Source organism: Littorina saxatilis, linkage group LG11 (assembly GCF_037325665.1).
Source record: "Littorina saxatilis isolate snail1 linkage group LG11, US_GU_Lsax_2.0, whole genome shotgun sequence".
NCBI lineage: Eukaryota > Metazoa > Mollusca > Gastropoda > Littorinimorpha > Littorinidae > Littorina > Littorina saxatilis.
This window is the reverse complement of record NC_090255.1, coordinates 38915624-38931387: the sequence shown is the minus strand read 5'-3', so window position 1 is coordinate 38931387 and position 15764 is coordinate 38915624. Positions and strand designations below refer to the sequence as shown.

Genomic DNA, 15764 nt, shown 5'->3' with positions numbered 1-15764 from the left:
GAAGAATCGCCCTTAGTAGCTTTTCGCCTTTTTGCCTTTTCGCCGAGCCCCCCTCTTCGACAGGGGGTGGCCTCCGGCGTCGGTTTCGTTGCTGGTTCCTCAGGGTTCAGCTTCGGAGCTGGCATCGGAATGCCTTGCCGCTCCTGCGCAGGCTTCCTCCTTCGTGCCCTTAGCGGACCAGAGGAAGTTGCCTTGGCCAAGGTCGTCTCGTAGCTGCCTGTTGGCCTTTCCCCGTCCGCGCGCACCGTTTTTCGGTCACGCCGGAACTTCTTTCGCTTCTTACGAAGCCGTTGAGGAAGGATTCGGTTCTGCCGTTCTATGGGCAGAATCTCCTATTCTCTGAGGAAGGGGGCTGACAACTTTTGGAACTCAGTTCCATTTCCGAGACTCTCCTGCGGGCGCTTTCTCGCGCTCTGGCAGATTCCTTGGCGCCCTTTCCCCTTAGTAAAGGGCAGGACGCGGAGGAAGTGTCTCACTCCTCTCCACACTTACAAGGGTGAACGAGGCACAGATGAGGCGGTCCTCTCTGCGCTATTTCCATGCGGTCTCGTGCGGAAGGGACTTGTTTCTTGCCCACTCCCGGTTTTCTGAGGAGTCGACAAGGAACATTCTCAGTTCGTCATCCTTGGTGGACGGTCTCTCTCCGGCAGCCTGGCCTCTCATGCCAGAAGCAGGGGATTGAGACCAACAGAGAACAGCGGTTCCCTTCTTTTGAGCTTCAATTTGAAAGCAGCAAAAGCAGGCCGCTCCTAAGCAGGCTATACCTAGCGGACTCAGCCTAAGCGGCCTACGTCCTCAGCTCAGGTGAGATTGTTTCTTTCACAGCCGTCATAGGACGCTGGGTTTTTGAAACAACAGCCGGCCTTAGGGCTTCGGGGTTTTAGCCTCGGCGGGAGCAACAGCCATTTCATCCGTTGGAGGTGGTGGTTGTTGTTTTCCTTGTGCTTGTGGCTTCGGGCTTCGACATTCTTTCTCTTTCCCAGCGTATGGGTGCTGAGAGGTCGATTTCCGTTTAAAGGGGGGTTTCTGCCTTTGGGCTTCCCCGTTTTCTCTTGCCACCAGCTTCTGGACTTGGTCCAGGTTTGTCTTTCGCCGAGTCTGACTTTGTCTTTCTCTAGCGATCAGACGCGTTCTGGTGTTTCGTCCAAACTTAAGGTTCACTTGAGTTGGCCTCGGAAGTAACATTCAGATTTTCCTGAGGGTGCATTGTCTGGGCAACGCATGTTTGAGAAGTCATTCTTGGCTTGTCACTTTTTCTCAGGTTTTTTGGCTACTCCTCCCCTTTGTGGGCAGAGGTCTAGCTAATGTTCCAGTTTTCTCGGTGCTGGCCTCTAGGCCAGCATCTTTTTCGGCGGCCGAAACTTTTGGTTTCTTACTGTGCCTGTGTACTTTGAGTACTTTGGCGCAATGGCCGGCCTACGGGCAGCAAGGCTCTCGGCCTTAGCCTGTGTTATAGTCTCCTGCCTGTCGTGTTGCGACTTTGGCAATTGGTTCTTGTGACTGCGGATTTCGTCTCTTCCTCTTCTCCATCATGCTTGCATGATGTGAGTTGGGACGATTTCTGCCGGGTTGGGCTTCCGGCCTGGTCACCCCTTCTTCACTTGCAACTATGACTATTACTGAGAACTCTGGTCTCGGGAGGCTGACGGCTGGTTCGCTTCACGGTTTTCCGTCTTTCTTACCAGCTTCGTCCTTTCTGTTTCGGGTTTTTTGATTCATTTTCAATTACCTACAAGCAGTCTGCTCTGAGATCACGCTGGCTTTCGTCATTTTGTTTCCGGTCTCCGGTCACATTAGGATTTGGCCACTGCGGGTCCGCATTTGCGGTGCTTAGGCACTACCTTAGGTCGCTTCGTCCCCTTTTTTTTTACCCCTCTCTCTGCTTGCGCAGGGAGGGGCAAGGGACGACTGGTGACCGTCTCCCTTGAGTTTTGCTCATTGAGGTGGACCCTGGTACTTAATACTCAGGCGTCTCTCTCTTTCCGGTTTGGAGTTTGGTCACTCTTCCGGAGCTGACTGTTCTCTCAACGGCCTTTGGGCCTCACTCCATCCCAAAGTTTTCTTACTTTGGCATGTTTGCCTTATGGTCTCCGTGAGGGTCGGTCCTTTTCAGGGCTTAGCCGGCAACCTTACGCACGGATCTTTTCCAGGCCATTAGCATTTCCTTCCATTTAAGGGGGGGGGGGGGCAGCTTGTCCTTCCCTCTACTTGGTCGGGTTTATCCAAGACTGGGGTCCTTTTCCGGACTGTTTTACGGTTCAGAAAATTGGAAGAAGTGCTGGGCACAGCTTACTGGCTCTCTGAGGTTGTCTTTCGCATTCTTGCCTGAGAGACATCTCGGCTGTCAATCAGGGTGGTTCTCGGTCCGATTCTGTCCTTTGGCAGTGGGCCAGTTCCTGGCAAGGGTTTAGAGTGAGTCAGTGGTTGCTTTCTCACGGGATCCTTTCCTGACTTTTGGCAGTGGGCCAGTTTCTCGGCAAGGGATTTTCTTGCCTTCCGCCTTGTCATAGCTTATGCTATCTTTCCCTCGGCTCGGCCTGAGCTCTTTTCCAGGGCCTTGGCCTTTTTTGCCTATGGGGTTTGGATGATGTCCTGCGCACAGCTTCTGGCGCTAGGATTTTGTCTTATCAGGTTCTGCAGACATTGCTGCCCTCTGTCAGGATGGGTCTCGGCCTGTTCCTTCCTTGGCGGCAGCTGGCTTTTGTCTCTCCAGAACTTTAGAGTGAGTTTGAACTTTTTGATCTTACCCACCACCTTGTTGGAGTTATCTGCTAATATGTGACTCGGAGTAAGAATATGTAATTTAATCGAAAATTTTTAATTAAATTTTCATTTGATTAATATACTTACCCGAGTCACATAGGTAATTCCCTCCCACCTTCCCCGCTTTTAGTTTCTTTGTATTCTAGAAGTCGAATGAGGGTGTCTCGTATTGGGTACGAGATCTGTGGCGTGATGCACGCTACGGGAGGCAACCCAGGGTAGCAAGCTTGCTACTTTTTTGCTTGGGTTGCTTCCCTTATACTATAGACGGGATAGCGTTTTTTTTCAGTCTACCTAGCATCTCGACTGCGTCAATGCTAATATGTGACTCGGGTAAGTATATTAATCAAATGAAAATTTAATTTCGATTTTCTCAGAGTTTTGGAGGTCTTAAAAGGGGGTTCTATTGTACCACCTACACCTATACTTCTGTTATATGATATTAAAATTATTATGTTTGACTGGCTGGATTGCAGGTCGTTTTTACGGTCAAGATGATGGGTCTGGCCACCGAGCAGCTCTTCTGTCCGGTCCCCCGGGTATAGGTAAAACCACCACTGCTGTGCTCGTGTGCAAGGTGAGTTGAAAATAAAAGCAGCAAAATTCTGACGTGCTTCTATTAATCTTCTTCTTCTGCATTCGTGGGCTGAAACTCCCACGTACACTCGTGTGTTTGCACGAGTGGATTTTTACGTGTATGACTGTTTTTACCCCGCCATTTAGGCAGCCATACGCCACTTTCGGAGGAAGCATGCTGGGTATTTTTGTGTTTATATTACCCACTGAACTCTGACATGGATTACAGGATCTTTCCCGTGCGCACTTGGTCTTGTGCTTGCGTGTGCACACGAAGGGGGATAAGCCACTAGCAGGTCTGCACATAAGTTGACCTGGGAGATCGGAAAAATCTGCACACTTAACCGGCCGCGGCTGGGATTCGAACTCACGACCTTCCGATTAAGAGGCCGACGTCTTACCACCCCACCACAGCTTCTAGTAATGATTTATAACACGACTACTTGCACAGCATGGTTGTTACCTAACAAGTCATGGTTGTTACATAACAAGTCATGGTTGTTACCTAACAAGTCATGGTTGTTACCTAACAAGTCATGGTTGTTACCTAACAAGTCATGGTTGTTACCTAACAAGTCATGGTTGTTACCTAACAAGTCATGGTTGTTACCTAACAAGTCATGGTTGTTACCTAACAAGTCATGGTTGTTACCTAACAAGTCATGGTTGTTACCTAACAAGTCATGGTTGTTGCCTAACAAGTCATGGTTGTTACCTAACAAGTCATGGTTGTTACCTAACAAGTCATGGTTGTTACCTAACAAGTCATGGTTGTTACCTAACAAGTCATGGTTTACTGCTGATATGGTGAAGTCACCAAGAAAAACTTTGTTCGCGAAGGTTTTTGTTTCTCAATACGAGAAGGAAGCAAACAGAACAGTATTGTTTGTAACTAATGTAAGTCAGCTTATCTTTTTGACAAGTGCAAATCTAATTACACAATGATGTCCCTAGGATTTATTTGTCAAAATGCGAGCAGAATTTTGAAATGACATTTTGGGCACGTCTGTCTATGCGGAAAACAGGGCATGAAAAAGAAGAATTGAAGTACGTGTTTCGTATACGTATGTCCTTTCGTCTATCTTTCACTCATAGAGTCGGTGCTTAAAAGTGCTTGCTCGCTTTTTCTTCTACCTTTCCCTCTTTCATACATGCTGAAAAGTGTCTTCACTATCTCTTTCATCTGATTGCTGTCGTATTCGTTTGTCCGTTCAGTTACAGTGCCGACAGCGGTTTCTTGCTGTCTGTCTTGTGTGTCTGTCATGGGCTAATTCAAAAGTTTCAACAACGCTAAAGAACATCTATCACTGTTACAACACAATACATGGTGTCGGGGTTTGTATAGGTTGTGAAACAGTGAACACCCTTGCTTTTTCAAGGACAAAAGATTCACACATGCTCCTGTCCTGGTGTTTTGGACTCACCCCTTGCTAGTGATTGGTCCCTCCAATGTTTTTCCAAGTGAAAGCAAGGGTATTCATCCGACAGTTATTTTCGGAATTGGTGTATTGTTAGCTGAGGATGAGTACCGTACTTTCCGGGTGACAAGGCGCTACAGCGCATAAGGCGCACCCCCTTCTTTTTAACAAAAATTGTAATCCAGTCACCCATTGGGCGCAGGGGGCCGATAGGGCGCACCAAAATTGAAAATGTATACGGGTAACAAACGGTCGAAGAATGAAAATAAGCCGCACATCAAAGGAAGAATACAGAGTGGAAATGACCCAGTTTTTGCCATGAGAGGTGGTTCCCCTGTCATATCTGAGAGAGGAAACACTTCCTGCACCGGGGTCAGTGACCGGTCAGTGACCGAGTTTAACAGAGTGGAAATATGTGTGCTCTGTGTGTGCGGCGAGATCAAAGGCAGGTCCATTGTGATAGCTGGGTGGCTTGAGAGCTCGAGGAAACTTGGCCAGGGCAGTACCTAGTAGCTGAAACATGCATTATCACAAGTTGTTTGACTGGTACTCAGGCGGTCTCTTTGATTTTTTTTGTATTTCATACACGGATTAGGCGCTTCGTTATACAAGACGCAGGGGTCGAACTCGAGGAAAAAAGTCGCGCCTTATGACCCGGAAAGTACGGTACAAGCATTAGCTGACAATAATGTGTGGTTTATTTACAGGATGCAGGGTTCTCTACAGTGGAGCTGAACGCGTCAGACACGCGGTCGAAGCGAAGTCTGAAGGAGGACGTGGCGGAAGCCCTCGGCAACCAGACCATGGTCGACTACATGGGTAAGTCATGACTCCTTTTTGTATTCATCACTTTATTACTCCATTGCTGGCATCCTCAGGTTGGATGTACATATTTTTTTCGAAGGAAAAGGTTAGCATATTGAGCGAATACTGCACATTTCATTTCAATTTCATGTCATTTTATTGAGTCACTTGAGAAAAAGTGACTCTATGTAATCGGTCAGTGTTAGTCTGTCCGGCCGGCCGTCCGTAGACACCACCTTAACGTTGGACTTTTCTCGGAAACTATCAAAGCGATCGGGCTCATATTTTGTTTAGTCGTGACCTCCAATGACCTCTACACTTTAACGATGGTTTCGTTGACCTTTGACCTTTTTCAAGGTCACAGGTCAGCGTCAAAGGAAAAATTAGACATTTTATATCTTTGACAAAGTTCATCGGATGTGATTGAAACTTTGTAGGATTATTCTTTACATCAAAGTATTTACATCTGTAGCCTTTTACGAACGTTATCAGAAAAACAAGGGAGATAACTAGCCTTTTCTGTTCGGCAACACACAACTTAACGTTGGGCTTTTCTCGGAAACTATAAAAGTGACCGGGCTCAAATTTTATGTGAACGTGACTCATTGTGTTGTGAATAGCAATTTCTTCCTGTCCATCTGATGCCTCATATAATATTCAGAACTGCGAAAGTGACTCGATCGAGCGTTTGCTCTTCTTGTTATTTTATTGCTGGGAAATTCGCGTTGCTTTCTCCGAGTCAAAAGCTAGCTGCAACAAGAGCCGCGCTACCCAGGTGTGTGGGTGTTAAGGTGAAATCAGTCACCTGCACTTAGGGCAGAATGACCAAGGTCTTTAACCTGCCACTGTGGTGACACAGGGGTGGGACATGGATACCGTCTCTGAGTCTGCATGTAAAGTTGACCCGTCCCGGCCTGGATTCAAACCCGTGATCCAAGGATGACAAGTCCAGCGCTCTACAAACTGAGCCACCCAGCCCCGGTTGATACATATCAGACATAGTTGTTCCCCGGTTGATACATATCAGACATAGTTGTTCCCCGGTTGATACATATCAGACATAGTTGTTCCCCTTTTGATACATATCAGACATAGTTGTTCCCCGGTTGATACATATCAGACATAGTTGTTCCCCGGTTGATACATATCAGACATAGTTGTTCCCCGGTTGATACATATCAGACATAGTTGTTCCCCGGTTGATACATATCAGACATAGTTGTTCCCCGGTTGATACATATCAGACATAGTTGTTCCCCGGTTGATACATATCAGACATAGTTGTTCCCCGGTTGATACATATCAGACATAGTTGTTCCCCGGTTGATACATATCAGACATAGTTGTTCCCCGGTTGATACATATCAGACATAGTTGTTCGTCACAGCAGGCCTTAACCGTGCTAGTTGATTGGCCTTGCTTTGAAAAGCTTGGCTCAGTAAAAGAGGCACGTAAAAGACCTGTTTTTCTGCCAGAAGTGGCTGATTACTCCAAAATGAGCAAACACCTGATTACCGGGCAGCGACTTTTGTTGCTGCTAGCTTTTCACTGGGAGGAAGTGACACGAATTTTGCAGCAACGGGATATTAAAGGGATGGAAATGAAACTGCAGGCAGCCATCAGGGCCCAGTGACGGACCACAGCCACTGTCTGATCATGGACTTGTGAAACACAGCACCCCTCACTGTCTTACAGTAGATTGAGTGTTCTATGTATTGCAGGCAGCCACCAGGGCCCAGTGACGGGCCACAGCCACTGTCTGATCATAGACTTGTGAAACACAGCACCCCTCACTGTCTTACAGTAGATTGAGTGTTGTATGTATTGCAGGCAGCCACCAGGGCCCAGTGACAGGCCACAGCCACTGTCTGATCATGGACGAGGTGGACGGCATGGCGGGCAATGAGGATCGCGGGGGACTGCAGGAGTTGGTGCAGCTCATCAAGAACACCAAGATTCCCATCATCACCATCTGCAACGACCGCAACTCCATGAAGATGCGCACCCTCGCCAACCACTGCTTCGACCTCCGCTTCCAGCGACCGCGCCTCGAGCAGATTAAGGTAAGGGGGGTGAATGTTTGGTGTTTTCACAATGTTAAGCCTGTCCTCCCTCGCCAACCACTGCTTCGACCTCCGCTTCCAGCGACCGCGCCTCCAGCAGATTAAGGTAAAGGGGGTGAATGTTTGGTGTTTTCACAAGGTTAAGCCTGTCCTCCCTCGCCAACCACTGCTTCGACCTCCGCTTCCAGCGACCGCGCCTCGAGCAGATTAAGGTAAAGGGGGTGAATGTTTGGTGTTTTCACAAGGTTAAGCCTGTCCTCCCTCGCCAACCACTGCTTCGACCTCCGCTTCCAGCGACCGCGCCTCGAGCAGATTAAGGTAAAGGGGGTGAATGTTTGGTGTTTTCACAAGGTTAAAAGGGCAGACACCACAGTGAAAAAAGTGATTTTTTTGTTCCCTGGTCATTTCGGTTTTCTTTCTGATTCTGGATTTTGAACCTCTTCTGGTTACTCTGATGTACTGATTTTAGATCAAAATTAATCATAAACGGTCAAAACGGCTAAATGAACAATGTATGTGTATGCAATTGTGTATTGAACAAACACAAAACAGCAAAAAAATGCGTATGTTTGAGAGGTGAATGTGAGTCAAACACATCGTCAACGGTGGTCACGTTAGCATGACTGGAATGAGTTGTCTTTTCTTTGCTACAATCAGTTCATACCGCGGACAACGGGAATTTCCGTTTACAGATTTCGCGCCGTTAGTAACAGCAACTAGAAGACATTCCAATGAGCCGAAGACAACCGATGAAGATTCCGGGAGATTCCGTGTGAAAAATTTTGTCTACTGACCAATCGAATCGCGGATATTAAACTTCGTTTATGCTCGGTCTCGTTCGGTTCGATTCGGCCTTCCCAGAATGCAATATTCTTGATTTCCGCCAGGTCTCGCCAAAGGCGATGTGAAACATCTACAGCTGCGATTTTCCTTGGATATCTTTGTGGAAACTTCAGTTTATCACACGTTTTGCCCCGATTTCAGTGCTTGACACGCAAAGGAGATAATTATCGACTAAAATCAGATCAGTTGCAGAGGCTGGCGTGACAGAAGTTTAAAAAGAAAGTGCGAGTCGATAGTGTCGTCTGCTATTGCTACGAACGAATCGGAAGATCAAGTTTGTGCATTCTTCTTCGTCCAGAATGAAAATTGGCTGGAAACTATGCTGCTTTCCTTGCAACAGCTGGGATGGAGCAAGAAATCACCATCAGTGGTGTACGTTTGAAGCACGTTGCCATGAGTGTTTTGAGCCACGACTTATTTTAGAGTTGCGGAGCGGAATGCGTACGGCAATAAGGACAACACGGAGTTTGCCATTTATGGCAACGAGAAGGCAGACCCTATCTTTTCTCTTGAAAAAAGCAAATAAACTGCTTAGAAAAAGAACAATCAATACAAAAATGACTATGTTCAGCCATGGTGCAACTTGCATCTCCTGGGAAATCTGGTGCAGTGAATACTAGCCCAAGCAGAGCAGGGAAGATTCCAAGCAGCTGATAAGCAAGATGGTAGTAGGTATGTATTTTTTTCTTCTTTTGACAAACATGTAGAAGTTTATATATTTGTTTGGTTATGTGTGTGTGTGTGTGTGTGTGTGTGTGTGTGTGTGTGTGTGTGTGTGTGTGTGTGTGTGTGACTGTTTTATGCTGAAGAACAGAATCTAAGTAACAACACCCTGATGCAAAGAAACTGAATAGGATGCAAATTTAGTCAGTTATGTGCTGCTACTGTGAAGCTTGGTTGTCACAAGGTTTGTCAGTGTTGGGGCAAAACATCTGTTCTTTCCTCATTTATTTTCTCGAGCATATTATATATAGCTTGCTCCTGTGATCACAGTTTTCTTGTGGCTCAAACAAACATGCATTCACATGGCCCAGTGAGTGAACATTGCTTGTGGTCATACGTCCCATGCAGACCATATGGTTTCTGCATGCAATGTATGTGCAATAGCTGTAAACCAGATCAGCACTGCCTAATAGCACCATTCACATGATTTGTCAACATCTTTTTGTTCACTGCTTGACTATCAGCACTGACATATGCATGCGCCCAAATATCGTGTTACCATGTATCACAATATTAGAATACCTTTTTTCAAATGTGTGTGTAAGGGGGGGGGGGGGGGGGGGGGGAGGGTCATTGTTGGGAAAATGTGAATAGCAGTATATGAGTTTGTCATAGACATATATTAATTTTGAATTTATGTTGTCTCTACAGATGCAGAAGCTGGAGAGGAGCTTCCAAAGTACCCATGGCATTGCAAGGCAATTCACAGAAGTCAACCCAAATATTGTAGTATAGAAAGTAAAGGACACTGTCATATGACTCCCTGATTATTCAAAGCAAGTCCAAAAGAGGTCCAAGATAAAAGGCTTCACTGATAACAAGTTGGGAGTTATGGATGGGCATACTTTACGCAGCGTGAACATAACGGATGAGAGTTGATCATTGTGACCTTCGAACAGTTTCCTTGGTGCTTGCAGAACACTGGGTGTTGTTATTTTAAATTTTGTTGAATTTAGTTTCTGGTTTTCTTGTGGAACTAAAGCAAGACTTGTTGTTTTGTTAGTGTTGTTTTGTTACATGTTTCATAAACGTTTGTGTAAAAAAAATACATTTTCTTCACGTTTTGTGTATTTTCTCAAAACTACTTTTTTGTCACTTCAAAAGCCTAAGGCTTTTTTTCTTATGAACTTGTGTTGTTGAAACTTTGCATACATCTTGAGTGTGTTATTTTGCAGAAACTGATAGAGTGATTTCTTGAAAAAAATATTTATTGAGAAGTTATACCGTTTTGGGGGGCGTTTTTTCATGAAACTCAACATCACTCACTTTCATCACTGATATTTTTTAAATGACTTGAGATATCAAAAAACGACTCTATCAGTTTCTCGGCATTGTGCTAAAGTATAAATAACAAGCATCAAAACAAAATTTCATGCAGTTTTAAAAAAGCCTTAGGGTTTTAAAAAGGGGCAGTTTGGCGGCCATCTTGGACTGCTACCATGGCAACCGATGGTCCAAATTTTTATTTTTTTTCATTTTCTCAGGAGATGGACTGAGTACTTAAATTCTGAAACATTTGTTGACCCAAGAGTTAAGAAACAAAAAAAATCACTTTTAACACCAGTGCCTCCCCTTGCCTGTCCTCCCTCGCCAACCACTGCTTCGACCTCCGCTTCCAGCGACCGCGCCTCGAGCAGATTAAGGTAAAGGGGGTGAATGTTTGGTGTTTTCACAAGGTTAAGCCTGTCCTCCCTCGCCAACCACTGCTTCGATCTCCGCTTCCAGCGACCGCGCCTCGAGCAGATTAAGGTAAGGGGGGTGAATGTTTGGTGTTTTCACAATGTTAAGCCTGTCCTTAACGCGGCGAAGTCGACTTCATGAAGCTGGCCGCACAACGTTTTAGCACTGAGCTTTCGGTAAGAAGACTTTGGGCTCGACTTCAGGACCACCTTAATGGTCTTTTGTGGCTGTATGCTTTCAGTAAGAAGACTTTGGGCTCAACTTCAGGACCACCTTAATGGTCTTTTGTGGCTGTATGCTTTCAGTAAGAAGTCTTTGGGCTCGACTTCAGGACCACCTTAATGGTCTTTTGTGGCTGTATGCTTTCAGTAAGTACAGGCTTTCTGAGATACAAATGCGCATCTGCAGTTAGTTCACAATTTTGCCAGTGGAGGCGCCGCGCTGCACCCAAAAAAGCATTAGCCTTCTTTTACGTCTGTGCTTAGTCTGAAAACACAAAATTCTACAGGAATCTGCATATTCCAGACCTGTTTACCCTTACGATTTTGGCGTAATTTATTACGATTTTCTGCAAAAAAATACGCCATTCCGCTATCCGGGTCAAGACAACGATTTTCATAAATGATAAAAATGTTAAAAAAAAAATTAAAATTTTTTACATTTTTTTATTAATTCACATGTTTGGCATTGTTTATTTCAATGGCAAAATGGGGTGAAAAAGCACAGGACTGACCAGAGATCATGTCTGTCTGATGAGACGCTGGAGAGCCTTATTCTAGTGGTGAAGTCTCGCCCTCACTCATTCGGCAAGCGCAAGTACAGTAGAGAAGCGCTTGACACACTGAAAAAGGCCTACTACGAGCAAAAGAAAAAGAATCAGTGATGCATGTGCTTTTGATGTGATCTTCTTTGAAATTATGATGACTACAAAAACTGACTGATGTGTTTTGTTTGTGAATGATGGATATATGTGCATGATTGCGTTTCGCAGACACAGTTGTCATGTGCGTTGTAATTGGCGACGAATGCTGGATGATTACTATTTTTGTGCCAGGATTACTATTTTTGGGGCTGAGCATTACTCCAAAACACTAATGGTGGTAAACAGGGCTGCATATTCTTATCTCGGCAACATGCTTCATGACTACAACTTTCAGGGATTAGATACATAATCTTTCAGCAGTTGGAAAGACTTGGGCTAGTCTTGAGTTTCTGAAAGGATGTATTGGAGTGAGATTTTTCATCAACTATTGGGTTTGTGATTAGCACAGCCATTGTTTTTCTTGCAGACAGTGACTAGTGTTTGCTAAGAAATGCTAAGGCCAAAAAGAAAAATATGTCTGTTTCCGGTAACCCGACCGACCCTATTTTTAAGCGCCGACCCTAAAGGTTTTTTTTGGCTTTTCGTACAACAACAAACAAAAAAACACAAAAAAAATATGAAGTCAAGTATACTTTATTTAGTTTCAATATATCTAGGTCAAAAACATGTGCTAAATAATTGTAAGTAAACTAAGGAAGCGTTTAAAAATAAAAATAAACACGTAAAAAGACGTTAACAAAACGTAAGAAAAAGTTTTTACAAAAAAATAGATAAATAAAAAATAAAAACACCGACCGACCGACCCTATTTTTTTCGGCGATGTTACCGGAAACAGACATATTTTTCTTGTTGGCCTAATCATGATTCTACAGTAACTGGACCTACTGGTCACTCGCCAACAAAAAGTCAAACTAAGTGTGGCGAAGCTACAACCATATGTTTTGAAGAAGTTGTTCAATGACTCTCAGGGAGAATGTCTGCCTCAATGACAGCTTGTTGTCCAATACTTTCACAATTTTAATGGGTAAATACCAGCAATGAGTGGTGATTGTGCTTTCTGATGGGTTTGATTTCTGTTACACCAGGAATTAGACGTGACTGTCATTGCTGATGGTTTGTGTTGTGTTGTACAGGGAGCTCTGATGTCGATCGTGTTCAAGGAGGGCCTGAAGGTGTCGCCACCAGCACTGCAGGAGATCATCCTGTCTTCCAACCAGGACATCAGACAGGTACGTGGAAAAATAAATAAATGAAAATAAAGAAATAAAAAATACGGGAAAAAAAGTAGGTGCAAATCCGTGCAAATTCTCTCACTAAGTCATGCATACATGTGGCTGGCAATACTTGAAGCTGGGATTTTGCTAATTTCATAAGCATTGACTTGGCATTATATATTTTTTGACACGTTTTCCACAGATCTGTTGTAAAGAAATGTGATGTTAATCATGTGAGGGCAGAAAGGTGTCAGCACTGACAGAAAACGGCAGTGACGGACAACACAAAAAGCGGTTCAGTTTGTCAACCTGCATTGTTGATCAGCAGATACATGGCCAAGGGAATGGGATGCAGGCACCCCCAAATCAATTAGTTTCAGGGGTGCTAATTTTCTGGTTTTCAGGGGGTCATGCGAGGGAGATTCAACATCGATCTTATTCCCTGTGTTGTTATAAGTCTACCCTAAAAACATATCTAGTTACCTTACCTTTGTATGTGTGTCTTTTAACCTCAATTGGTGTGTGTCTATTTACCTATGTGTGTCTGCTCACCTGTATGTTTCCATTTACCTGTGTGTGTTTACCTGTGAGTGTCTTTACCTGTGAGTGTCTATTTACTTGTGTGTGTCTATTTACCTATGTGTGTCTGCTCACCTGTATGTTTCCATTTACCTGTGTGTGTTTACCTGTGAGTGTCTTTACCTGTGAGTGTCTATTTACTTGTGTGTGTCTATTTACCTGTGAGTGTCTATTTACCTGTGTGTGTCTATTTACTTGTGTGTGTCTATTTACTTGTGTGTGTCTATTTACCTGTGAGTGTCTATTTACCTGTGTGTCTCCTCACCTCTGTGTGTCTGCTCACCTGTATGTTTTATGTTTCTCTTTACCTGTGTGTGTTTGTTTACCTGTGTGTGTTTGTTTACCTGTATGTTTCTATTTACCTGTGTGTGTCTATTTACCTGTGTGTCTCCTCACCTGTGTGTGTCTCCTCACCTGTGTGTGTCTCCTCACCTGTGTGTGTCTCCTCACCTGTGTGTGTCTCCTCACCTGTGTGTGTCTTTACCTGTGAGTGTCTATTTACTTGTGTGTGTCTATTTGCCTGTGAGTGTCTATTTACCTGTGAGTGTCTATTTACCTGTGAGTGTCTATTTACCTGTGAGTGTCTATTTACCTGTGAGTGTCTATTTGCCTGAGTGTCTATTCACCTGTGAGTGTCTATTTACCTGTGAGTGTCTATTTACCTGTGAGTGTCTATTTACCTGTGAGTGTCTATTTACCTGTGAGTGTCTATTTACCTGTGAGTGTCTATTTACCTGTGTGTGTCTCCTCACCTGTGTGTGTCTGTTTCCCTGTGCGTGTTTGTTTACCTGTGAGTGTCTATTTACCTGTCTGTGTGCAGTGTATCCACAACCTGTCGATGTTCACGGCGGACAGGAAGGAGCTGACATACGACCAGGCCAAGCTGGACTCCAAGAAAGCCGAGAAAGATCTCAGGCTGGTCAGTGGCGCCCTTTATTACAGTGGTGTTACACGACACTTGAGATAGACGAAGTTCTCAAATGTCATATAGTTGTGTTCTTTTATTCTACGTGGCCCGTCCTCACAGCAGCAGACAACAACTCGTCAAATTGAGTTCGAGGATTTATTTTGCATTCCATACATACAATGATACATCATAGCAGAACTCAAAGTAGAAGCATGAAACATACAAATCGCGCTGGCCTAAATAGCAAATACTCAATCTCGAGAATATTCCAGACCGAACATGATACAACTAAAATTAGATGAACTGTCCATGGACTAGAATAGTAACATTCTCTGTGACGTACATCAAAAGCGCCGACGCACTTAATCCGAGCGAACGCCACGAACCCACGACTCAAAACAACGTGGTAAACAAATTGTTTTGACAGGACTAGAAAGTTCGACTGCATTCTCGTCCAAACATGAATATTGTGTTTACAAAATATAATATCGGTACTTCAGACCTGTTTACCCTCCCGGATTGTCCGGAATCATTACGGATTTGGGGTCTAAATTCCGGTATTATGGAAATCTACCGAAAATTCCGGAAATTGCGGTCGAGAGAACCTTTTCCGTGCGTGAAAATTCGAAGTCGAAATTGTGGTAGTCACCAGGACTGTGATTTCAAGGCTGACCGAAACAGCCTTTTCTGCGCATGTGCACAGCAAGGTATTTGTCGGATTCCGCGGTTTTGAGATTGACATTGGTCCGAAGGGTAATATAGGATCTCTGTGGGGACGAAATGCCAACCAAAAAAGCGAAAGTTGTACAGAAATATCGGCAAAACTATTAAGTCAAGTGGCTGTGTCTGGTGAAGGTTTAAGAAGAGCGAACCACATTCATTTTGGTGATCGACTTGAGATCAGTGCAACAACAAAGCTAAGTCAGTTAGAATACGAGTCACGTCGCGGCACGTGTCCCGAGGTTAGACGCAGTACACAAATGAACATGGAAACAAACAAAAACACGAAATTATGTTTGGCAAAACATGAGCCTGCTTCGCATCGAGTTTATTTGACCTAGGTCTCTACTTCCACAGAATCTCCCAGACCTGCGAACCGATCTCTCACTACGGTCAGTCGCGCCAGAGACATACTGATGTAGGTCTATGGTCGCGCTCATCAGTGACTTCCGCTGTTGCCGAAATTCAAGTCTTTCTGAGTCTAAAACTGATCTCCATTAATATTTCTCCAATATAGCAAAGATCACAGTTCTTTGAATCGAAAAACTTACAACAAAATTTTTAAATGAAATAAACGAATCGGTCCTCTAAAATTAAAAGTAGCTTCTGGAGAGAGTTATTATGACTGGTTTTAATGCAGGATGTCTGATG

The 15764-nt window shown here is 44.4% G+C and overlaps 1 protein-coding gene across 2 annotated transcripts in view; it reads left to right on the top strand.

Moving 5' to 3' along the window:
- The window catches only part of LOC138980428 (replication factor C subunit 1-like), a 69032-nt gene that overhangs the window by 43587 nt on the left and 9681 nt on the right, over window positions 1-15764 (top strand). For both annotated transcript variants that reach the window (XM_070353310.1, XM_070353309.1), the window contains exons 15-19: window positions 3240-3340; window positions 5465-5576; window positions 7392-7624; window positions 12827-12922; window positions 14307-14405. In XM_070353310.1, the coding sequence (XP_070209411.1) occupies window positions 3240-3340; window positions 5465-5576; window positions 7392-7624; window positions 12827-12922; window positions 14307-14405 (641 nt within the window). The remainder of the gene's footprint in view (window positions 1-3239; window positions 3341-5464; window positions 5577-7391; window positions 7625-12826; window positions 12923-14306; window positions 14406-15764) is intronic.